The sequence below is a fragment of the Tuber melanosporum genome, assembly GCF_000151645.1.
Source record: "Tuber melanosporum whole genome shotgun sequence assembly, scaffold_83, strain Mel28".
NCBI lineage: Eukaryota > Fungi > Ascomycota > Pezizomycetes > Pezizales > Tuberaceae > Tuber > Tuber melanosporum.
The window spans coordinates 437539-462438 of NW_003299132.1; the positions used below are offsets into that span (position 1 = coordinate 437539).

Here is a 24900-nt window from a genome sequence, read left to right on the forward strand (position 1 = left end):
GCATTCATCTATGAGCAGTGCCTGTTATTACAGTAGCAACAAGACGATGCCGAGTCAGCGTATCGATGGAAAAGGGTTGTTCCTTGGGTTTTTTCGAGGTGAAGTGCGCTTAACAAATGTCAAAGACCATGCTAACTCTTAGTCCTTGATTGTTAGCAATTTGTCAATATATCCCGCCTGCAGAAGATTGCAAGGCCTGGACTGCACATCTTTGTTTATAGGTACCCATTCACATCTTTGGGCTTCCATCATTTTCTATTTCTAGGTAAGTGATTTCTCATAATTCTACAATATGGATATAATGTTTACTTACAGGAAATGTAGGTCTTTTTTTTCTATTTTTTTTTTCTATTTTTTTTTTCTCTTTTTTTTTTTTGGTTTGTGGTGCTTTATGATATTGGCGATTGCTGATACTTTTTACGAATATGCAGTTACCTAGAAAAACATCCACCTTTTGATTAATCCCTCCCCCTTTTTCTTTATTTTGATGCTAACTACTTCGGCAATTTACAGGGATAATCTAATGTCTCAGACAATGGCCTTTCAGCCCCCAGCACCGCCACTATGTTCGCTCCATTCATGCCAGGGACCTGTATCATACGGTAGGTATGATATGCCAAGTCCAGGCGGGCGATTGGCGGCCCCGCCACCCGCCACCCGCCACCCGCCACCCGCACCCCCCTCTCTCCACCAGTTCAAAAGAGCCCATCCCTCTCCCCCTACTCCCTCTACGGGTACTCGTACTACCCCTCCTTCGCTTCCCCCCCCTCCAGCTCCCAAACCCCACCAATATCCCATCCATTCAGAACCCCAACCACCCCAATACAGTACCGTAAACCACGCCGCAAGTGGGTCCCACTGCTTCTATACACACGCTAGACAGCCCAGGATTGTTGGTAGGAGGAGGATAGAAGCTGCGGGGCTTGCGAAGATGAGGCCTGGGCGGGTGATTGAGGGGATGTGAGAGATTGGACACATCTTGGAATGGATCGTGGGGATTGGTATTTTTCTTCTCTTTTTTGGTAGTAAGGAGGGAATAAGTGGCGAATGGTACTATAATATTATGATACGAATGGGACGACTGAAATTTACTAGTATCATAGCTTATGATCATTGAATTTGAAGTCTGCTGATGACGTGCCTGGTAGGGTATCATAGTGGTATGATACCATGGATGTGGAGGTTTCCCCAGGCGGGACAACAGCTACCATTTCTTAGGAAGGAATGTTGCGCCACACCTTAGACCTCCTTCAGATCTCTTGGCCTATTGTCGTGGGAACAGCACTGAGCAAAAGAGCGAGCACCCGAGTACCGGTACAGGTACATGCGGCACTGTCCCCGTGCAGTGCCGGTACGATAGTGAATTCCAGGCACTCGTCCCAGGTCCCCCTGTTGAGTCCATCGGCTTTTCTTCTTGGTGTCTCCTCAGTGTCTTGGGTTTTGGCGGCTGGAGGGTTGGATTGGCTCTTGGCTCTTCCCTCTCTCACTCACTCCTCACATCGCTCTTGACTTCCCCTGTAAAGTCAGCTCCCCCCCCTTTCCCCCTTGCCCTGGCCCTTTCCTATTCCTTCCCCCTCTCCACATCTCACTCACCTCACTCTCGCTCATCCTCTCAATCCCTCACCTTCCTACACACCCACACCTACACACTCACAACTCATCTACAACCTCTTTTGTTGATCTTTCTTCCTCTCTAATCTAGGGGCTGCTATCACTTCTCACTGGCCGTGGAAATTCTATCGTTAACCATCTCATCCATCTGAGCCGCTTCGCTCATATCTCTCTCCTTTTTCTTGTGTGTTGCCTCCTCCTTTTTTTCTCTCCTCTACTCTTCCTCTTACCGTACTCCTACTCCTTTACCTGAACCGTCCTCCTTCGTCGCTTCGTTCTCTTGTTCTTTTTTCCCTTTTCTTTCCCTTTTCTTGCCCCCCCTTTTTTTTTCTCTTCCAAACAAACCAAACCTTACTCCTTACTGTTCTCTTCTCTCTTCTCTCTCCTCTATTCTTTTTTGATCCTTATTTTAACACTTTGGGTCATGGCTCGGCGCAACAACAGATCCTATTCAATCTCTCCTACTACGCCTACGTCACGTCTCCACGAGGGACTTTCTCCTCCTTCCACTCCTCCGTGGTCAATCAGCACCACACCATCGATTCGCTCGTTATTCTTCAACAACTAGGAAGCCGAGAGCCTTATACTTTTATTCTCATAAAGACAATGTCTTACCCTGGAAACGACCGCTATAATGGCGGTGACAGGGATAGGGACAGGAGCCGGGGAAGTCGGGATCGCGCTACATTGGAGAGCGATTATAGCCGGTTGGGTGACGTTGAATGGGGTTACGGAAGAGGGCGAGGAAGAAGTCCTGGTAAGCTACCTCCTTTATTTGCAATAACGGTTGTTTGCGTCGCATTCTGGGTGCGTGTGCTAGCTGCGGTTTGCCTTTGTTTCTCGCACGAGTTATTTTTATTATTTCCATTTTGTTTTGGTGCCCGGTCAGCGGCGGGTGGAGCTTAGCTCATCGTGTGATCTCATTTTTCTCAGGCCACTCTGTTTTTTTCTGCGCACACCTTGTGGAGAGAGTTTCGCTGACGGGGTTGGTTTCTGCAGGCCCCATGCGTCGTTTACCACCTCGCCGTTCACGATCTCCCCCTGTAGGTGGGAATATCGATCGTTATGTGCCTCGATCTCCTCAACCCCGTCGCTCTCGCTCACCTTCTCGTTCGCGCTTTGAGTACGCTCAGCATGGCGTCCCCCAGCTTCCCATGGTTGGGAAACCTGGCGCAATTGATCGCTACGTTCCACCACACAACGGGACTGCCCCTCCCATGTACTTCGATCCTCATAGGCTAGACTACCAAGTCACGTTTAATTACTTCTCTGATTGGTACCATCAGGAAAATCCAGGTGGGACTGGCCCTAATATGAAGGAGGAGGTAAAGCAGAAGTATGATGAATATAAGGACGAACTTACTGCGCGCCTCGCGAAGCTGTTTGTGACCACACATAAGAATGATGAATGGTTTAAAGAACGCTACGTCCCCGGTGAGAAGGAAGTCACAAAGGCGAAGATAGTGGACTATAGAAGAGGGGCCTTCGAGAGATGGAGGGCTCAAATGCAGAGTGGGGCTTTAGATAACATTGACCGTGAAACTGGCACTGGCACTGCCCCAAAGTCCGAAGATACTGGTCTTGAGCCTGGTGAGGAGATTGAGGAGATCAATAGAACCGTCGAAGACGGTGGTCTGAAACCAGTATTGTTGATCAAGACTATCAGTCCTACTGTCAGCCGAGCTCAATTAGAAGAGGTAAACATCTTATCCACTTTTAATATTAAGCTTTCGCATTTCCTTGTTGAGCTGCGACTGATTGTGAACAGCTTGCCTCTACAAATCTTTCAAATTTTCACTATATCTCGCTCTCGGACCCTAATCCCTTAAAGAAATTTCACCGTATCGGCTTCATCCTTCTTTCCCACACAGACCCTACATCTGAGCCCGCACCAGTTGATGAATCGATCGTCGAACTTCTCAATGGAAAGAGCATTCACGATGACGTCCACGGCGACTTTGTATGCCATGTGGGAATCCATAATGGACCGACTAGTGCTAGAACCAAGAAGGTTCTAAACGAAGCCATGAGTCTGCCTGAGAATCTGAAGAGAGAAGCCAAGTTGGTTGAAAAATGTATCGAGAAACTGGAAGCAGAGCTTCATCGCGATGGCGATGATTCAATGATAGAATATGACGGCTGGGAGATGATCAAAGATAAAGTTGAGGAATGGGGCCGTGGTGAGCGAGAGAAAAGGATGGGGAGTGAGGAGGAAGGGGAGGAGAGTGGTGAGAGTGAGGTCGAGCTTAAGATCATCAAGAAGACCATCGATATGGGGGTGGAATACCTTCGTCGGGTCTTTTCGTTTTGTATCTACTGTGTTTCCTCATCCGACTCCATTGTTGAACTCACCAGGAAATGCCCCGGCGGCCATATGCGCCGCCCTACCCCGGCCAGTGATTTTGCTCCGGACAACCGCACCGTCAATTGGACCAAAGCCTGGCAGGACAAACTGGAGTTTTTCGTCAGTCCCCCACAGCCAAATGATGAAGACTACAAAGACAGGCTTAGGAAAGTTGGTGGCAAGCCTGTTCCTGAAGCAGTCGAGGATGAGGTCCAACGAAGCATGAAGCAAGAAGATGAAGGTAAATACCGATGTAAAGTCGCCGGGTGTACCAAGTTGTTCAAAGCCGAGGAGTTCTGGAGGAAGCACTTGGATAAAAAGCATGGCGAATGGTTGCAGCTTTTGAAGACAGAAGCTCAACTAGTCAACAGCTATGTCCTGGATCCGTGCAGAGTTCATCCTCCTAAGATAGAACAGAACAACCAAGGAGGGTTCCAGACCGTTCAGACCGGTGGTAACCGTGGGTTCGCGCCGATGATGTCTTTGGGCACTTTCGGCGGCCCTGCTCCCCCGCCTGGAACTTTCCAACCACCCCCCGGATTCAACTTCAATGCGCCATTCTTCGCAGGGCACCACGGCAACGGTGCGGATAAGTACGTGCCGAATCACCTCATGCCAGCCGCTGGGCCCGGCCTCCCAGACGCCGGTAGAGGTAGGGATGGTGGAAACGGGGTTGGTCCACAGCGCCGGAGAGAGAATAGGGTGCCTCCGATGGGTGCTGCAGGGCTTCCCATAGTCGTGGGCACTGGACGGGAGAGGTTCGCTCCCTACAGTGCGAGAAGGGATAGGGGCGACAGGGAGAGGGAGAGGGAGAGACGCGACAGAGAGATGAGGGAACTCGCGAGGCAACCCGGCAATGCTCCTGCCAATAGAGCATCTGGGCCTGTTGGAGGAACCCCTAGCGCCGCACCCACGTCCACCAGCAGTGGTACTAGTGGTGGGGGAGAGGCAGAATTGGCGGTGTTGGGAAGGAGTGTCAAGAGTTACATGGACCTAGATGCAGCTGGTGGGGAGGGCAAAAAGTCAGTCGAAGAACTGGATTACTAGTTGCTGGCGGAAATGGCGATAGGTTGGCTGTATCAAATGACAAACTTCTTTCTTAACTAGAGAAGCAGCTTGTAGCGTTTCTTTCCCTAGAAAAACAAAAACCAAAAAACAAAGCTTTAGTTTCTTAGGGTGCTATTCCGATTCGCGTTTCCTTGGCTACGTTGTCGTGTTATTGCTTTGTGTGATTTTTAATTCAATTAAAATAAATAAATGAAAAATGATGTTCAATCACTGCCGGATGCTTTTCGTGATGAATGGCATTTTGAAACAAATTGAAAGAGCAGATGTTAGCAGTTGGTATGATAAATGTCCATAGTCTAATGGTAGGGTTTGTGTGAAGCGTAGGCAATAATGATGCAGAAAAACGAGGATACGAGTATGTACAGTACCGTATGATACCAAGTCCCGAATGCGGTAAATCTTGGCATTCGGATGTCAAAATTAAAAAAATTTCCCCCGCCAAAACTTAAATGCACAAAACAGCGAAGCAAACTCGTCGAAGCCTCGTCTCATCTATCAGACGACCCAAAGCCATCACCCTTCGGAGAAAACTACAACCACCGCTCTCAAATCCCCTCTCCCTCTCCTGTACCAACTCTTTTTGGGCCTCGCCACTCGAATCTCAACCATAGTTCCTTTAACGCCCCTCCGCGCAGTTTTCCGCGCACTCTCAAGAGCAGCCCTCCCATTCAAAGCCCTGCTCCCGGGATCAATCTCACGAGGAACAGTAGCAGCCATGGGAAAACGCAAACACCGAAACGCCTTCCCACCACCCAAGGCTTCGTCCTCATCGTCAAACGCCCGCGACGCACCCTCCCCACCGCCACTTCCTGCCATCAAGTTCGGAGAGTTCAAGCTGACCAGTACATCTGGGCCATTTACCCCTAATCCCGTAACCACTACTACCATCACCAACACCGCAACCACCACCGCCACGACAGTCAATTCGATGGGAAGAGAAGTAGGGGAAGATGACGGCGGGGGGGAGTGGCAGATAGCTAAACGACATAAGAAGTCGAAACACAAGTATCCGTCTTTCGAAGTCTCGCCTGCCAGACTGAAAAACGCTGTCAAGCTCAGTGACATACAGTCTCTTGTTCTGTGGCTGTTGGCTGACGGGACTGCGCCCCAGTGGCTGCTTGTCAAGAATAAGAATGAGATTCGCGGGGTTGTGGTTGTCATGGTTCCTGGATTGGAGATGGCGATGTTCAATGGCGATCTGGACCTTACTTCTGATACCGTTGCTATGGGTGGAGGGCAGAATCAGGAGGATTTGGGAGTCGTTGTTGATAGGAATGATCTGGTCAAGTCTGCCCAAACGGCCCAATCGTCGAGTCCTGGTTCAAAGCCGGGCCTGGGTTGGGGAAAGCGTGCGTTTTTTCCCCAGGAACTTAAAAAGGCCCAATTACAGGTCTGTGTGAGAGGGTTCGCGGATATGTTTTCCCATGTTTGGCCAGTTGTAGCCCCTGGGGATGAGCGTGGGAGGGTGTACTCCGCTATAGCTGGATTCTTAAATACACCTATTCCTAAAGGGAAGGCCCCACAGGATCCCGATAAGTATACAACGAGTCAGAGGATAGGCATCACTCGACTTGTTATGCCCTTTGGAGAACTGGTTGAGAATGAGTATCCGGTCCATTCTGTTCATGCTACGACCTCATCTGTGGCAGAAACTACTAAAGTTGGGTGGGTTGAAACGGATCTTTCGAGGGGGAATGGTCGGGAGAATAACGAGGGTGGTTCCGTTACAGAGGCAAAGACAATTTACGCTATGGACTGCGAGATGGTGCAGACGAAGCAAGGGTTGGAACTAGTGAGAATCAGTCTCGTGAGTTGGGATGGGGAGACGATTTATGATACTCTGGTTAAGCCCGATAGTCCTATTACAGACTATTTGACGCCGTAAGTTCCCCTTCATCTCTCCCCATTGAGATATGAAGCTGATATAAATAGTAGGTATTCCGGCGTGACCAAGGCGATGCTCGATCCCGTCACCACTAGCCTGAAAGATGTCCAAAACCACCTCTTAAGGCTCCTCAATAACGATACAATTCTCGTCGGACAATCCCTCAACGCCGATCTCAGCGCCATCAAAATAGCCCATCCACATATCGTAGACACCTCGGTAATTTACAATCACCCCCGCGGACCCCCATACAGAGCTTCATTAAAATGGCTCTCCACGAAGCACCTTAAACGCGAGATTCAGAAGGACGGGTCAAACGGTCATGACTCGATAGAAGATGCAAAAGCCTGTCTGGACCTCTTAAAGCTCAAACTAGAGAGAGGGCTCGAATATGGAACTAGCAGCGCGGCCGCCGAGAGCATTTTCAAACGACTATCCAGGGTGCGGCCGGTACCCCGCATTGGTGGAGTCGTCGACTACGGGACACCGGACAAATGGTGGAGCCCTAGCGCTGCCAGAGTGATCCAGGCAAAGGACGACGCAGAGGTAGCTACAGGCATTGTAAAATCTATCTGTGGGGATCCTCCCGGCACTCGTGACGGGCATCCTAAACTTGATTTAGTCTGGGGCCGTATGCATGCTCTCGAGGCTCTCCGCGGATGGAACAAGGCGGCCGCACCAGAGGAGGGTCCTCCCATCCCCATTGAAAACACCGAGTCGAATCATGCTGTGATTGCCCAGGGAGTCAGGGACGTTGCAACCCAGCTAAAGCAGATCTACGACTCCTTGCCACCTTGCACTGCTTTCATTGTGTACTCCGGTACCGGAGACCCTAGGGAATTAAGAAGACTACAGGATATGCAGAGGGAGCACAAAAGGCAGTACATGACTATGAAGTGGGACGAACTTACTGTCAAATGGACGGATACGGAGAACCGTGCGTTGGCAGCTGCTGCGAATACTACCCGGGAGGGGATCGCCTTCTTGACGGTTAAATAGACTAGATTGGTTTACTGGTGGTTGAAGTTGGGGTGTTGCATACCTCAAAGGCAACTCTCGGGGTGGGCATTTCTTCCCCCCCCCATTCTCCAATATGACACTTTATTCGCTGTTTTCCTTTTTAGTAGCCTGTCGGGCATTTTTGGTCCGGGAATTAGATCTACCTTGGTTTTAGAATGTCTCCTCAAAACCTCAAACACAATCGCTTCCTCCATACAAGCATGATATCACAGGCAACTGTGAACGTGGAACTTATATCCGAGTGACAAACTGTGCAATCCCTTCCTACACGAGTGTGGCTTTTCCACACCAACTAAACCTAAACCAGCAGCCACACGTGTCCAACTTCACCCCTCCATCCCACCATCCAACCGGACACCATCAAAATCCATCCACAAACTTCCCCACCAACCCGAGAATGTCACAATACACCCCAGCAACACTAGAATCCCTCCTATCAACCCTATCAATAACCGGCGATGCCGACCACGCCTCTGTCCTGAAGCATGCGAACAACGTCCTCAAGTCTGAGAAATCACACAAGCGAGCATTGCATACTAAGGCAGTAGCGCTGATAAACCTCGACCGCTACGAGGACGCGTTCTCCGTGCTTTCGGTGCCGGAATTGGCAGGCGAGGCGGTGCTAGAGAGGGCTTATTGCCTTTATAAGTTGGGGAGGTTGGAGGATGCGTTGGCGGCTGCGGTGGAGGGCGCTCGGAGCGGTGGGAGGGATGAGAGGGGGTTGAGGCATGTTGAGGCTCAAGCTGTATGATCTTCCCCCAAATCCCATCCATGAATTGTTCTACGACTGATGGAGGGATACGATGGATAGGCATACAGACTGGAAAAATTCGACCAAGCGGCGGGGATATACGCAGGACTATCCAGGGGCGGGTACCAAGCGGAGAACGAAGACTATGATATGAGGGTCAACATCAGCGCCACGAACGCACAATTGATTTGGGCGAACGGATCAGCGACAGCGGGGGGAGATAACAAGGTTGACAGGAGCGCTCTGGATGCGTTCGAGACAGCGTTCAATTCCGCATGTGGAGCTGTTGCCCGGTGCGCGTTCGGACAGGCACTTGTTTTACTAAAGAGGGCGAGGGAGTTGGGGTTGCTATTGGAGGACCTTAGCGAGGAGGAGAGGAAGGTCGAGGTTGCGCCGGTTCTAGCTCAAGAGGCTTATGTGCTTGCGAAGATGGGAAGGTGGGAGGAGGCGTTGGAGAGGTCGAAGGAGCTGGATGTCCCTAGGTTTGCACTCGCACAAATATTGGAGTCCGAACAGGGTGGCTAATTGGATTGCGCTAGTATCACCGACACTTCACTCAAAGTCGTCGCTACAAACAACGAGATCGCTATAACCTCTCGACTGCCAGACTACAACCCCCATTTGTCACTCATCGCGTCGGCCGAGTTAGCTACCACATCCGCCTCCTCAAAAGCATTCCTTTTTCAATCAAGGATACTTGACAGAAACCATGCAGTGCTGGAACTAGAAGCCGGAAAGACCCAAGCCTCAAAGAAACAGGCTCTAGCGCACCTAAAAAATTACCCCCACGACAACGAGGCAAGTGTAATCCTAGCCGCCGCCCGTGAGGGCAAAGTCGAGAAGCTAGTTAAGAAGAGCCCCGGCGACCTCGGCCTCTCATTGACTCTCGCACAATTGTGTATGCGCAGTGGGAATATCACTGGGGCTATTGCCGCAGTAGAAAATGTTATATCCGCTGCCGCGGAGGACCAAAAGTACCTCCCGGGTGTGATCGGCCTACTCGTTGGACTTTACCAGCACCAAGGCAGGTGTCAACATGTCAGAGACATCCTTTCGAAAGCCAGTGAACACTGGAAGAACTCCCCGACTCCCGTGAATCCTCCTCCATCTCTTCATTAACCAACCTACTGGTACCCATGCTAATAATAAAACTAGAACCACCCCCTCCTCCGCGCCTCCGCAAAAGCCCACCTCGACAACCCCACCTCAACAGACATAGACCTACACTCGGCACACTCGATCTTCACGATCCTACTAAACCACTCCCCCAGTGACCCCTTTGCAACTGCGGGCCTTCTCGCCTCCACCCCCTCTTCCTCCGCGTCCTCCCCTCCTCCTCAGCACCTCCAACAAAAACTAACCCCCCTCGAAAAACTAATCTCAACAATCGACGTGGCAGCCCTGGAAGCCGCAGGCGTTGCCCAACCACCGCCGCGGAAACGTCCCACGGAGGAGGCGGAGGGGCTAAGTGGGAAGGTGGGGGTGAAGGTTGTATATAAGAAAAAGGCACACAAATTCGACACCAGCAAGACGCCGGATCCCGAACGGTGGTTGCCGCTATGGGATCGGAGTGGGTACAAACCGAAGGGGAAGAAAGGGAGGGGGAGGGTGGGTGGCGGTGGCGCTACACAGGGTGGGGGAGGAGGAGGAACGGGTGGGGAAGAAAGTATGGAATTGGCGGGCGGTGGGAGGGTGGACGTACTCAAGGTTAACGCGAACAAAGCGAAGAAGAAGAAGAAGGGGGGAAAGCGGTAGGGTAGGTAGGGAGGCAGTTGATGTATCTACAAGTATCTAGATACTCTTGATTTTATCCCTACCCTTTTTTATCTTACCTTATCATCACGAATTAGTTTCTCATGTTCACGACGCTTGTACCCAGTAGACTACAGCGAACAGCCTTCCTTCCCGTTTCTCGTAAGCGCAAATCTCAAAATTCCTATCATAACACCCTCCCACCAACAGCACAACACGTATGATATGATAAGCACACCCCACCCGCACGAAATCGAACGACAATCCCCCAAAACCACACTACCCCGAGTAAAAATAAAAAATAAAAATAACCCTTCCTCCCCCCCCCCTCTCACTTCAAGACCTTCCCACAAACACCCTTCCAAGGCGGACGATTACTCAAGTACACAACTTGCAGTTACCCGCAACACAACATTCCACCCACAAGTTAATTCCAAGTCGCTAAAAAAAACAAAGGAGGAAAAATTCACCCCTAAAAAACGTTATCCCCTGAAATATTTGCGGCGGTGTGGTGTTTGTTGCTTTGGATTTGTATTTTGCGGTTTGTGCGGTGCGGTGCGTTTTGGGGGGTTTTATGGTTGGTGAATGGGTTCGACGGGCGGTAATTTGTTATGATATTCCATAATAATAATATTACAGTATTATGATGATTATTGTGTAAATGGGTGGTGGGTGGGGAAGGAGTGAGGGGGGGTGAGGGGAGGAAAGGGGGTCTCCAGGGCGATTTGAGGTATCATAGGGCCTGAGTGGAGGGGAGAGGGAAGGGTGGTGATTGGGGCGTCATGGGTGGGTAATTGCGATTGTATCATATGTACCGTAATTTCAATCCTAGGCTTGCCCGGTTTCATTCGGTTCGCTGTATTAACGGGTGGTCTTCGCTTTTCCCTTCATAATGACGATATGGGGTTGCCATCTATATACACATCTACCAGTATTGGAAATGATCAAGTAACGGCTTTACCAACCCTTCTCAAAACCCACCGTGCGAAGCAGGCACCAGAGTAGAAGACCTCCACCTCGCACTTGATGCCCCAGAATAACATTCTTTGAATTTCCACTTTCCAGGATGGTGTTGTGGGCATCCAGGGTCTGGTTAGTAACGCCAGGGCCTTTTTGCGGTCTCTGAGGGTGAGAGTAGTCACCACTACCCCACCACCACCACCACAGTCCGCGGTAGCAGAAGTGATCAGGGAAATTAGATCCCGCGATAAAACGCCAGCGACATCAACCCCGTGCACTGCTACACGTTCGTGTGCCAGCAGTGTGCTACCGAATTTGTAGGTCGCGGCGATCTCCACCCCATCCGGGTCGAAGTCCACCAAAGTAGTCACCCTTTCTACACATTTCCGCTCCCAGAGCAGGAGCAAGAGCCTGCGGGTGTTTAAATCCGGGTACCCCTTCCCACAGAGCATGACCAAACCCTCTTGCACGATCCCCGAGCGGAGGGAACTCAGTGCTCGGAAGATGGTCTCTTTCTCGACGAGGAGTACGCCTCTCACGCCCGCTGCTAGCATTACGCTCTCGTGCGAGAATGAGGGCGGTATGAGCCCACCACTGCCCTCCCCGCCAAAGTAGGCTCCCCCGATATATATATCCCCGTACACCAGTCCCTTCCCCGCAGCACAGATGCCCAGATCCCGCCTCGTTAGGCGGAATGTCGCGGCGAGGGAATCCAGTAGGTGATCTATGCTGCGTTGGGAGCGGAAGAGGGTTGGATTGTGGTAGTATATTTGACGCTTTGTTAGCGGGGGCGGTAAGGGGGTTGAGGTGGAGGAATGGTGAGCGTGTAGGATCGAGAGGAGTGTCAAGATGCAGGCGAACTGTCGGGGGTTTCGGGGGAATGTTGTACTAGTGAAATGCGAGGGGTGGGTGTGCGGGAGCGGGAGGATTGAGGAGGTGTGCGGGGAGAAGTAGGTTGTTTGCGGGCGGCGGGAGTGGAGAGGGATGCTCAAGGAGGAGGCGGGTGGGGTTTGTGTGAGGGTAGCGGTTAGAGAGATGATAATTCTCTCGATGTGGGTAACTATTGAGATGTTTTCTGGGGGAGGAGGGGAGGGTGGAGGAGACAATAAGGGGAGAGTGAAAGATGAAGCATTGCTTTGGTCTGAAGGAAAGTCCCAGTCTGGGAATTGGTCCATTTCGAGCATTTCATCTTCCCGGTCTTCATGCTCGACTACCCAGTCTTCCTCTATTCCCTCTATCCCGTCTAGCAACCCGACAAACTTGTCTTCGTCATCCATCAAGAATTGTCGCCGGGAAAACAGGAGAGGAAGGGAAGTGGTTGAATCAGTCGTTGAGAACCTCTATTTTATACACCGAAGAAAAGAAAAAAGAAAAGATAAAAATAAGACCCACATGCTAACCCACTAACTTGGCCTCCCTAAAAACCTCCAACCTCTATAGTAATCTATACCCAGAGGGGTATGGCAATCGCAAGAAGAAAAGGTATGTATAGTGAACAGAAGATAGAAAAGGAAGAAAATGAAATTCCCCTCTCTGAAGACGCCTACAGTTTCTTGGGAGGAAAAAAAACGAAGGCTCATTCCTCATTTCCCCCCCAAAAAGGGGGGGGATATAATAATAAGAAAAAGAAAGAAAAACTCTATCCACCCTCTAATCCGCTAAAACTTCTAATTTTGCCGTTAAACCTCCACCAACCTTTTGACTATACAGAGAGGAAACTGCTCGAATATCCAGAGCATAACTGAAGGTTTAGCGGAAGGACTTCTTCCACCAACCGGAGTTAAGTCTCTCGCTGAGTTGACGGTAGTAAACCATCTCACCCCAACAATCACGACCCCACTCGCAACCGGCCATGTTAACGACGAAATCACGGTCCTTCTCATCGTAAAAGATTCTCTTATCATCGGGGGTCTCGGCGCAGGCCCCAGGAGGGAACGAGTTGATCATTCTTTGGGGGATAAAGGCGGTTCCGGTACGGACCCAAGGTTGATTGGTGTAAAGGTATTCCTATGCAGCCAATTAGCCTCCCAGCCGCAAGTTATTAGAAAATCGGGAAACAAACCAACGAATCTTGTTCCTTGTGTTCCCATTCCATGTGTTTTTGCTCATATCCGATAGGATCCCACCAGATGTCCAAGAGTCTTTCACTCCATTCACTCCGACGAATCAGGAAGGAGCCAAGATTGAAACCACCACAGTCTTGGGGGATGATGAGGTTGATGCTCTCAGCCTTATCATCACCAACGGGGCTAAGGGATACGCCATCCAGATAGAAGAAATCGGATTTCGGGAGGGGATGGGTGATATTGAGTGGGTTGTAGATGTTGATATCCCTGTACGTGGTATTTTGAATATGCCGGAAGATGTGGGAGTGCAGGGAAATTGATGGTTCCATGATAAAGGTATGCAGATCCATCCACCAAAACCTAGAACCATCCAGCTTAGCATATGCGCTCCAAAACTCTACCAAAGATATGACCACCGAGCTTCATATTCTCCCAGAAAAATATCCATGAACCAGCAACCCGGGAAAAAAACAGAAAATCTGGATGAATAGACTCACCATTCGGCTTTAGGATGTTGCCTCATAGTCTGTTTGATGACATCCACCTTCTCCCAGCTCTCTCTCCATTCATGCGCATATCTCTTCTTGGTGCTCATATCCTTAATCTCCAAATGATATCCCCACCTCTCAGCATACGCCTTCTTGTTCGCAATAGAGTCTCTCTCCACAGCCCACTCCTTTGCTCCCTTCAAGCTCATGACGCCACCACCCTGATTTGCGGCCAAGATGATGACGATCTTCGAACCTCCGGAAGCATACCTAATCTTGCTCGACACAGGGTTGTGATGTAAATATGTAAACACAAAGATCACGAAAGCTCCAACCAGTAACAGAAACGTATTCAATTTGGACCTCTTTAACGAAAAGCAGCTCCATAGCCTACCAAGAGGGAAGGGTGTTGAAGGAGTACGATACGAGGAAGAGTATGACGGGGAAAACGGTGAGTAGATTGGCAGAGAAGTTGATAGCTTCCTCAAGTGCTTCCCGAGGAACTTCCTCGCAGGGGAGTAACCACCAATGTTTGCGCTCCCATTACTGGTACCCTTTCGACCGGGCCACATTCCGCCACTGCTCGCTGAAGTGGGCGGTGAAGACCGTTCAGAAGGCAAAGGCGAATGGGATCTTGATAAGGGTAGATTCGGGGTAGACGCCCGCGACCCGGCATATGCGTTATTATTGTCGCTATTGCTCCCCCAAAAGCCGCCCCCGGCACTCATGAGGGGCGTAAGAGGTATCGGGGGGAATGATGAATGGGAAGCAGAATTGTTATTCAACGAGATACCAGATGACGGGTTGGCCCCTGTATTCCCGAGATTAGGTGGGCCGGTGTTGCTTCCAATGGTGGAGCGCCGACGTGGACGGTTTGTGGGAGCCACGGCTGCGGTCGAGGGGGGGGGGCGTAGGGTTTTGTTCCTTTGTTTTAAGAATGAGTGAGCGAGCCGAGAGGACAGAACGAACGAAAGGCTATACAAGTCAAATGATTAGCCGATTTATTACAATATCGTTATTCCCGTTTCCAGGAGGTCTTGTCGGCAATTGCCCTCTTTCCCTGTCGGGTCGCCCTGTCTCGTAGAGGTGTGGTGGGATATTCGGACGAAGAGAGTCTGAGGGAATAGACGGATGATATGCAGCTGTGGATGAAGACTTGCTTACTCTCTCTCTCTCTCTCTCTCTCTCTCTTCAGCAAATTCGCGAGTACTGTACTGTACAGGTTGTAACACAGCACCGTATCCCGTTTTATTCCCCTATGGTCACTTAAAACGGTTTACTGTATGATATGTATGTCCTTTTCCTAGCTGTCTGTAAATAGAGCTGGAGGGTGCGGAAAGACAAGACGGGGTTACAATTCTGAGTGAATTGTATCAGGTATGCCCGGATCGTCTGCTGCAGTCGAAACAATGAGGTAGGATTCGAGAAAGAAGCCCCGGAGGTGAATGGAAAAGTACAGTACGGTAAGAGGTGACAGCAAGAAGGTACAAAAGGGTAAAGGTACTGTACCGTACCATAGGTGATATTATAGAGAGAAAGGAGCTATGTATACTCGAGTACCGTACTTGTACTGCACCCTAAGAATGGAAGGAAGAGCAGAAGAGCCTTTGAGGGAAATGGAGCTGACTGAGGCGGAAAGGAAGAGAACGTCAACTCTAAGTTTCATTTCTTTTTTTTCTTATTCTTCGTCTCGTCTGACCAAATATCCCCCCCCACTCATTCGCTTCGTGCCCTTCTCACTTCTCTCCTGAGATACAAGTACTAGTACAAGTGTCATAGTGGCCATCTAACTACTTCTGTACGCAGCCGGTGGAAGCCATACAGCTTAATTTCCATAGAGGGAAATTATCACTGCAGTCTCATCCCTTAACTTGGGGGGGGGGCAAAGATGCGACGGCTACGAGCCGTCGAAAGGTGCGATAACCAGACTATCCACAACGCAGAAGCCAGACCTCTCGTATCCATTGCCAGATCTCATCCCGGAACGACCATCCATGAACAAACAGCCAGACAGACGACATACGTACCGGTATTAGGGTCGGAAAGGGGAAAGGGGCGAGGAAAAGGTTAGATGCACAACACTTAAAAACGGGATAGAATACCCAGCCCTCCCCCTTCAGCTCTCAGACTATAAAGACCACCGGTACCGCCGTTATCAACGATGGAAGGAGGGTAAAAAAAAGAACTTAAATTAAATTAAAAAAAAGAGAGAGAGAGAGCTGAATACGGGTGGGTACTTGAACTGTACTCGTACAATAACGGCGTCGTGCCAGTACGAGTATCGCATGCGGCAAGCACACTCCGCAAAGCCGAATAGTAATGCACCGGTAGGACGCATTCAAAAAATCTCACAATTCCTCCTGCACCAGCACGCACACTCCGATAGACGCCCGCCACCCAAATACTCGATTCTTCTTTATCTCTGGGCGGCAGAGAGCTGGCCAATCCAAGCTGGATGGAGCAGCATGTACTGTACCTACCGGTATGGTGAGACCAACCCACCAACTATCCCGAATCTACGTAAAACTCGCCACTCCCGTCCTAGCGCAGGTCATACCGGCTGCGGGTGCGGTACTGTACGAGTACTTGTAATATCGCAAGGGAAAGCCTTTATTAAGCAATGCAATAATAATACCAATGTTAACAATAAGATTGATGAAGGGGAGACGATGAGATGGTTAATTTACTGTATCATGGGGTGGAGCGCGCAAACGCTCCGAATTGGTCTCTTGCTCGATAGGTAGTCTACAAGCTAGTAGTCGGGTCAGGCCAAGTAAGATACTCGAGTACCCTACTCGCACTGTAACCCAGAATGCCTGCACGAGCACTGTACCAGTACGTGTACCCGAGCACGCAACCGCTGTTCATCACCCTTTCTCGTGCCCCCAGAAGCAATGAAACAATGATGACCGAACAACAATGCCGTTCATCGCTTTAACCTTTCTTTCCCTTCTGCCCCTAGAAGTGCAATACCGGTATTGGCCCTCTCTCCAGGAAACAGAAATTCTTGAACCGCCAGAAAAAATTGGGGATAACAACATTAAACCTTGGAGCCTCATAATTATTACAATGCCCCTGTGAAGAGAGATAAAGGTTTAACTAAAGGCACAATATCGTGATTGAGGGTGTTCTTGGATGAGATGGGCAAGGGGTGCAGTTAGATTGTGCCACAAAGTGCGCCTCTTCCCCCCCCCCCACGCCAAGCTGGCTCATGGCACAAGTATCATACCGGCACCGCACTGAGTACTGTGCTCGAGTACAGTGCTCGAGCAGGGCTAGTTTTGGGTCCCTGAGAAGAAGAAAAAGCATCATCGTCAACCAACGGATCGCGTTCTACTACTACCGTACTGCTTTTCTCTCATTACCAAGAATTCCCCCCATTGCTGATACTCCGGATCTAGGATACCGGCCGATAGTTGGATACAATACTACCCGTATCTTGGTGATCCCCGGTGTTGCATCTTAAGCCAAGCACCGCTGGCGCCACGATCTTCACGTTGGCGGAACACGGGTACTGCACCGATATGATGAAGATCGGATGTGACATGTCACGATCCGTATCAATACGGTAGGCACCCCCCCCCCGACGGCGGCTTGCCAGTGGTTAGCTATGATACAATAAATAAATCATAGTCTATTGAACCCCGACGCACAATTCTGATTGCCGAACCGGAATTCCGCAATGGGTTTCTATCTCCGTTCCGAGGCGATAAATAGTATTATTCCCTCCATGGTACTGTGCGCGCACAGGAAATTGAGGAAAACATTTTCCCAGCAGACTATTTCTAAAAACCGATATCTTCCTTTCCCTGCCAGGCTACTCAAACCAATACCGGTATGCAAACTCCCAGCGTACAAGTACGATACTATACCGCGAAACATCGAAACAATCCCCGGATGGCCACCGCTACATAGCGCAAATTCTCTCCCTCTCCCTCCCGTCGCAAAACATTTCATTTGACACGGGAGGATGCCCAGCGCGCGGTAGCTTAAAGGGTGATCGACAGGTCCGGGTCCAAAAATAGATATCGTGCCTAACACAGGTTTAAACTTCCTCGGTAAACTGCAGCGACGTTGTGGGACTGCATACTCGAGTACTCGTACTGGTATTAGGGTGTAACCCGACGTTGGAACGGCGCGGGCGAGCAAGGGGGGTTACAAGTGCCAAAGTGTCCCTTTTTTGGGCATTTTTGCGGGTGTTCGTACTCGTTACCGTGCTGGAGGCTTGACTCTCGAGACCCGAATAACACCAGAGTACTCGTACGGTACTGTACTCGAGTACCGGTATGCCGTGCTCAGTGTGTGCGAAACTTTACTGTTGTTGCTTGGGAGAACCCTGGAGGCTTGCTTTTCTACGTATAGCAGTACTGGTGAGTACAAGTACAGTACCGGTACTGAATGAATACTCTTTTGTCATCATAGGGTACTTGTCCTAGCGGTATCGTACTTGTACCATGTCATGACATACCATGGTCTACTTGAGATCATCTCCCGAGCGGCACCGGTAAGCACAGCACCAGTACGATACTTGTAGCCTGTGTGCTCGAGTACCCGTACTCGCACAGTGTCTTATCCTATGAATGATGGATTATAACATAATTTTGCCTGCCTGCCGGTATTGTGGTCGTCAACTATTTGTAACGAGGAGATGGATCATCGCTGTTGAAATTAATAGAAACCCCTCCATCGCGCTCTCTCTCTACGGTAGGATACTTCATGCTCCCCTTCCTTTCTTCCCTTTCTCCTTCCTTCCTTCCTTCATGGGTGCTGTGCTGTACGGTACGGTACTGCTTATGCTTACTCCACTTTTGGGCAAGCAGGTGACCAAAACCCACCTCCGCAAGTTGAACAAGTGAACGCTCACTCCACCTGCTGAAAAGGTAGGACGCATCGTTGATCTTGCACCATTCGCCAAGAATATTACTTGTACTTGTATATGATGCTCCATGGGTACAAGTGATTACCGGTACCGTACCTTACTCGTACAAGTGCCACATTCGATCGAACTGCACTTGTGTGTGTGTACTCGAGTACGGTATGCTAGCAGTGTCGCCTAACTCGCTTTGCTTTTTTTTTTCTTTTTTTTCAGGAACCAGAAAAGGGGTGCAGTGTGGTGTGTGTGTGGGATCTTTTTTTTTTGAAACGAGCATGTTGGATCTGGAGGTTTTGGGGATCGACACCTCTGGCGCTTAGAGTGGTGGAAGGTTTCGCTTCGGGTTGCAGGTTGTCTGTGGAAAACTTTTCGGCCCTTGGAGCGATCTCTATGAATAGTCGGGATCCAAACTGTTATGATACCAGTAGGTACTCGAGTGCTTTACTTGGTGTTGCTATCGTTGGTGTCGGTACCCATTGTACCCTACTCATGCTGTACAAGTACTGTACGAGTATCTTCAGGGACCACATTAAAACTAGATTGAGCCAAGCCGAGCTTGTTGTGTGTGTGCCCGCCGTTCCGTCGTTCCCTGATACCTCAACGGTTGACAGCCTATCATTGAACAGCTGCCCCCTGACGTCTTGGGGGATGTGGAATATGATAGCCAATATTCCGCCTGTTACAGAGTTTACCGACTGAATATCATAGCGCTGGAGGAGGGCTTTTTCCCCCTGTGAGCTGAATTTGGATGTGTTCCCCATTCTCTGGTTGGCTATTTCTGCCTCGCCTACCTGGCCTTGTCTAGGACGAATCATTGTGGATTTCTTGAAGGGTACCGTAGCTCAGATTTCTTGCTGCCACCGCTGGAGACCACGCCCCTCTCGCACTGAATGAAGTGGGCATTGCTCTGCCTCAATCACCAGCTTTCCCTTCCTCACCTTGCCTTCCTCCCTTCTTCTATTCTCCTTCCTTCCATTCATCTATCTCCCCTTCTTGATTTGGCGGGGCCATCATTTTCTTTTCTGGTTCTTGTTTTCCCCTTTTTCCCTTTTTATTATTATTATTTCCATTCATTTTTCATCCATCCTAATTTTAATTCACTGCATCTGTCTCGGGAGACGGAAGACGACAAACAGCCCTTTCTCCGACAAAAATAAACCAACGAAACGGAAGGCAAACAATTTGGGTTATAATCTTTGGCAGCGCGGGCCTACTGCAAAGCTGGTTTCGTTCCAAACATAAAGTGTTTTGGAGAGTTAAAGCGGCCGCTTACTATTGCATGGCTTATACGCGTCTTATACTTCTACCTCATCTTCCGTATTAATCTGACTGTCATCAAATTTCCTTGACGTCCTTCACCTTTGGATCTCGTGCCCCGGGGAGATTGTTTGGTCGAGAATATTCGACATATTCTGTCCTATCCCTTCCCCCCCCACATACCCTCCATTACCGTCTGCTACTACTGCTACTGGATAAGCAAGAGAGAGAGAGAGAGAGTAAGGAGCCATTACCTTTCCCATCGCTCCTCCCCCAACACCGGTATCCGGACCCTACCGCGGGTCGAGCAATGGTTAACAGAGCCCACAGAAACACCATATAGAAATGCCACCACCGTTCCTCACAATTGATCCTCGAACGTCGCCGATAACCTTGTCGCCGTTCCCTTCACCAGGGATTTCACCAGGGCCGGATGCGGGCGATTTGGGGCCAAGGCAGGGTGGGGACGACATAGTGTCTCCTTTAACTCCGAATGACTACTCGAGGCTTTCGGGTTTCCCTCACCTATCGAGCTTTGACGACCGGAGCGGTTTGGATAATCCACCATCGCCTTCGGGGCCACGAAGGCCTTCAGGGACCGCTTCGGTAGAACAATTGGTGCGACCTGCATCAGTAGCTCAGAATTCATCACCATCATCACCATCAACGGCGGCAGCGACAGTACCCGCTGCGCCACCCCAATTATCAATCGTTGTACCGTCAAATGCGGTAGCAGGAGGAGTTCACAGGCCAGCTGCGGCAACGGCCGAAGATGCAGAAGCTCCACCTCCATATTCCAGATACGCTGGTGCACCGCAACCACCCGCGGTCCTGGGTTCCACATGGGGGGATGCAGCTGCCAGAGTCGCCGGGGTTCAGTATGTGCCACCTATGGTGCCAGTAGCTATATACACCCATGGACATCAAGGATTTGCGTCTGCGGCTAGTGCGCCGGTCAATGGTAACTCCCAGGGACAGAATGGGCAGAGGGGATTACATGTGTTGGCCTTGGCAGATCGGCCGCAGGACCAACAGGGTGGGCAGTTCAGTAGGCAGGATAGCTGGAGGGAAAAGATCACGGCGGGGTACTGGGAGACTGAGGTTGGAGTTGAGACTGGGAGTAAGAATAAGAGACTTACAAGGAAAGGACGGAGGTGCATATTTGCGGTCACGGGTCTGATTCTCCTGGTCATCGTTATAGTAGCAATTGTAGTCGGCGTCGCGACGACTCGCGAGGGTAGGCGTGGTTCGGGCGATGGAGCTGCGTCGAAAGAATCAGCAAATGTAAGGCCCCCGAGGCTGCCCGAGGGCCCACACACCGTCAAGCCTCGAGGTATACCTAAAGAGCTTAGTTCGTGTGTTCCAAAACCATTTCTGTGGAGCTGCGACCTACCTAGCGATTCACCATTCCCCAAAGTCGACTCGCCACCTCACCGCGATGCCCTGCCTGAATTTCGCTTCAAAATCAAGACCCAGAAGGGGACTGGATCCGGCTCGGGCCCACGGACCTCGGCCTCAGAGAAGACGCCGGACAAAGAAGACTACGCCAACGTGGCAGAGGATGATGGCGTGCAGGGGCATCCAAAATCCGGCGAGGGGACAAAGTATTACATATCGCTGATGACGCGGGACCCGAGCGGGACAACGGATAACATGCCTTCGCCTGTGTCGGGGACAATTGTCTCCCCCAAGCCTCAAAGGAAGAGGGGGTTCCATTTCAAGCGTCAAGACCCCCCCGCGCCAGTGAAGAATCTGTTCCCGGAGACCGTCGAGGACCAGCCGCTCCTGTTATTCGATAAGGGGCTGGCCACGGAGCATTATGGATTTCACATGTACTACACCAAGACCGTCCGCGTTGCCTCGCCGGATGGATCTTTAGCGACTGATCCTGCGGGCGGACTACCTTCAGATGGAGCGGGCACAGACGTCAAGTGGGAGCGAACGAGGTTTAAGGTCGTCATCTGGACGAGGAAGCGCTTGAACGAGAGGGCAGAGCTTATCGATCCACCAGGACGCACAGCTCAGGATCCAGCCGATGCAGGTGACTTTCCATACCCTGTTAGTATTATCCAGGACCGGTACGGGGATAAGGGTCTTGTAACAACACACAATCCCGACCCAACCGTTGTCTCGGAGGATTCTGGAGAGTGTCTGTGCGAATGGAGGGGTTAGAGGGCCAAGAGTTGAAACAATAACTCCCTCTGGTCTGCTCTCATAAACTTGAACTGCTCAAATGGTGAAAATCTTGCCACGTACATAACCTCCACATTTATATTTTTCCTTGCTTTACTTCGCTATCCTTGCTCTATTGCCTTCTTTCTCAGGTCGGTTTTCATTATTTTCGTATGCTACTGCCATCGTTTACTTGATTCTTTTTTTGACTGGTTTCTTTCCAGGGCCCGGGCGAAACTAAGGTGTCATTGTTTTTTTTTTTTTTTTCCCTTTTATTCATTCATTCGTAATTGTCCAACCACCACACCCAGGAGCAAGGCAGAAAACAAGGATTTGTATGTATGTATGTATGTATGTTGTGTGTATGTAGTATGTATTCTACGACATAGTTATCGGAAAGGAGAAGGTGTCTGTTCTGGTCATGGCACGACAGCATGATATATCAAACGCTGTGACGTTACGGGGAGCGGTATCTAGTGTTTCTGGCCCGTTTTTTCTTCACTTTTTTTGTCAAATCCTTTGACAGTTTGAGGGTACAGCCCAATCGCTGTATTTGACCGGGTAGATCATGACATGAGAATCCAAAAGTATACGCATCCCACCGCTGTCGAACGCCCGCCAATCCTCATTTCCATTTTTTCACCACACAAGTCGGAGGGTATGATAGCGGGTAACCTTGGCCTTGTTTTGAGGATCAAGAAACCTTTGATGATAACTATGGCTCTTTTGATCCCCTATGCTTGAGCACTTGTATCAAGGCATACTCATGGTAACTCACTCGTAGCGAGAAGCACGTGGTTTAGTCTTGGCAGAAGTGTGATGGGAATATTATATTTTTCTTTCTTTTTTCCGCGTCAGCCACAGTTAGCCCACCATATTACGAGTACCGGTACATCAACAACCCTCTTCCTTCTCCTTCACGACCACCACACCATCACCACGACCACAAAAACCCCGTAACACACAAAGAAGAAGAAGAAAAAAAGAGAAAAAAATGTCCCTCGATAAACAAGCTGCCGCCTTCATCCGCTCAGCCCAAGCGGGCCTAACCAGCCAGCGTCGCACTGTGGCGGCCCCCCAACCCACCACCACCACCAGCGCGGGGCCCCAGACCACGCTGAAGCGCAAAAAGATCGTTGACCGTAGCAAGCCCGTGCCCGCACCCATAGTCTACAGCCAGCCAACCGACACCTCCCTGATGGGACAGCACATCCTAACGCAGGTCCACCACGCCGTCCAATTCCTTAAATCCCGCGAGAGCCCGCAAACGATGCAGCAGATCGCCAGTTACCTCTCCATAAGCATGACGCCCTCCCTCCTGGAGATACTGAAGCGCAACGAGCGCATAACCTACGATGCCTCTGCTGACACCTTTGAGTTCAAGCCCATCCACAACATCCGCAGCGCGCAGGCCCTCCTCGCCTTCCTGCAGCAGCAGACGACGGCGCAGGGACTCAGCGTCAAGGAGCTGAAAGACGGGTGGTCCGGGGCCATCGATACCATCGCGGATCTGGAGGAACGCTCCGAGATCCTGGTCACCCGGACCAAGAAGGACAATCAGCCCAGGATGGTCTGGATCAATGATCGCACGCTGGACGTCGTCGTCGAGGAGGAGTTCAGGAATATATGGCACAAGGTCGTCATCCCCGCGCCCGGGGAGCTACCGGGGGAGCTGGAGAGGGCTGGTTTGAAGCCTACCAGCGTCGATCCTGCCACCGTCAAGAAGGATGTCAAGGCGACGCAGAAGGGGAGGAAGAGGACGGTTAATCGTAGGGTCAAGATCAGCAATACACATATGAACGGGATCCTGAAGGATTCGAAGGATTTGAAGAGTGGTGGGTGGAAAAAATGATATAGAGCTAGTCATTTCTCCTTTTTTTTTCTTTTTTTCTTTTTTTCTTTTTTTCTTTTTTTCTTTCCTTTCCCCCGATGGGCGGAGGACGAGTGGGAATGGTACCCAGCATTATCATCGCTACCAAGCTATGATATTAATTTTTCTCTCTCTATTTACAGTACTACAAAGTTATCATACTTCCTACAGTACTGTATTCTAAACCTAATTTCATCTCTCTCACCATAGGATCTATCGACCTATCCCCCACCCCTTAAATAGATAAATAAATAAAAAAATATATAAAAAAAATAATAAGAATAATAATAATAATAATAAAAAAACCCAAAAAAAGAATATTATAAAAAAAACAGTCTCTACCGAATATCCCCGCGCAGTACCGGTGTGGGGGCTAGGGTATAAGTGATGGGATGTTTGTGTATACAGGGTGGTCTGTACCCTGCAAAGTTTTTTTTTTCCTGTTTGGGAGGTGTCTCGATGGGCGTGCTTTTGTTCTATTTCTAGCTGAGTCATGTCCTCATAGCCAGACAAGTTCAACCAACTCGAACAACACGACAGTTTGGTCTCTGCAAGTCACCATCCAAACTGGGTTCAACTTCATCTCATTTGCTCCTCCTGTGTCAAGCAATTTACTATGTTGGTATTTTAGTCAGTTTCTCTATAAGCTATTTATCGATTTACCAGTCAGGTTATCAAGCAACTATTCTGACAAGGTGCAACTCGGTCAACACACCATCCGACTGAGGGAAGAAAAGGTAAACCCTCCCACACCGGTATTTACACCGTACCGTACCGTATCAT

General features: G+C 50.0%; 5 protein-coding genes; 4 read left to right on the top strand and 1 right to left on the bottom strand.

The window, feature by feature from the left end:
- The first annotated feature begins 1522 nt into the window (after positions 1–1522).
- Positions 1523–5130, top strand: GSTUM_00011389001 (uncharacterized protein). XM_002841892.2 has 4 exons: positions 1523–1795; positions 2056–2368; positions 2611–3308; positions 3380–5130. The coding sequence occupies exons 2-4, from the start codon at positions 2218–2220 to the stop codon at positions 5000–5002; spliced, it is 2472 nt and encodes an 823-aa protein (XP_002841938.1). The 5' UTR covers positions 1523–1795; positions 2056–2217; the 3' UTR covers positions 5003–5130.
- A 380-nt stretch (positions 5131–5510) lies between these two features.
- On the top strand, positions 5511–7907 carry GSTUM_00011390001 (uncharacterized protein; the record flags this gene model as incomplete). XM_002841893.2 has 3 exons in its annotated part: positions 5511–6208; positions 6338–6904; positions 6956–7907. Exons 1-3 carry the CDS (start codon positions 5739–5741, stop codon positions 7905–7907), a joined length of 1989 nt encoding a protein of 662 aa, XP_002841939.1. The 5' UTR covers positions 5511–5738.
- Positions 7908–8325: 418 nt separating this feature from the next.
- GSTUM_00011392001 (uncharacterized protein) lies at positions 8326–10542 on the top strand (the record flags this gene model as incomplete). XM_002841894.2 has 4 exons in its annotated part: positions 8326–8673; positions 8740–9161; positions 9219–9771; positions 9835–10542. The coding sequence occupies 4 exons, from the start codon at positions 8326–8328 to the stop codon at positions 10432–10434; spliced, it is 1923 nt and encodes a 640-aa protein (XP_002841940.1). The 3' UTR covers positions 10435–10542.
- A 2160-nt stretch (positions 10543–12702) lies between these two features.
- Positions 12703–15521, bottom strand: GSTUM_00011393001 (uncharacterized protein). XM_002841895.2 has 4 exons: positions 15110–15521; positions 13955–14920; positions 13454–13817; positions 12703–13398 (listed from the first exon to the last, which is right to left on the bottom strand). The coding sequence occupies exons 2-4, from the start codon at positions 14671–14673 to the stop codon at positions 13141–13143; spliced, it is 1341 nt and encodes a 446-aa protein (XP_002841941.1). The 5' UTR covers positions 14674–14920; positions 15110–15521; the 3' UTR covers positions 12703–13140.
- Positions 15522–22048: 6527 nt separating this feature from the next.
- Positions 22049–24099, top strand: GSTUM_00011394001 (uncharacterized protein; the record flags this gene model as incomplete). XM_002841896.2 has 1 exon in its annotated part: positions 22049–24099. Exon 1 carries the CDS (start codon positions 23242–23244, stop codon positions 24097–24099), a length of 858 nt encoding a protein of 285 aa, XP_002841942.1. The 5' UTR covers positions 22049–23241.
- Positions 24100–24900: the final 801 nt, after the last annotated feature.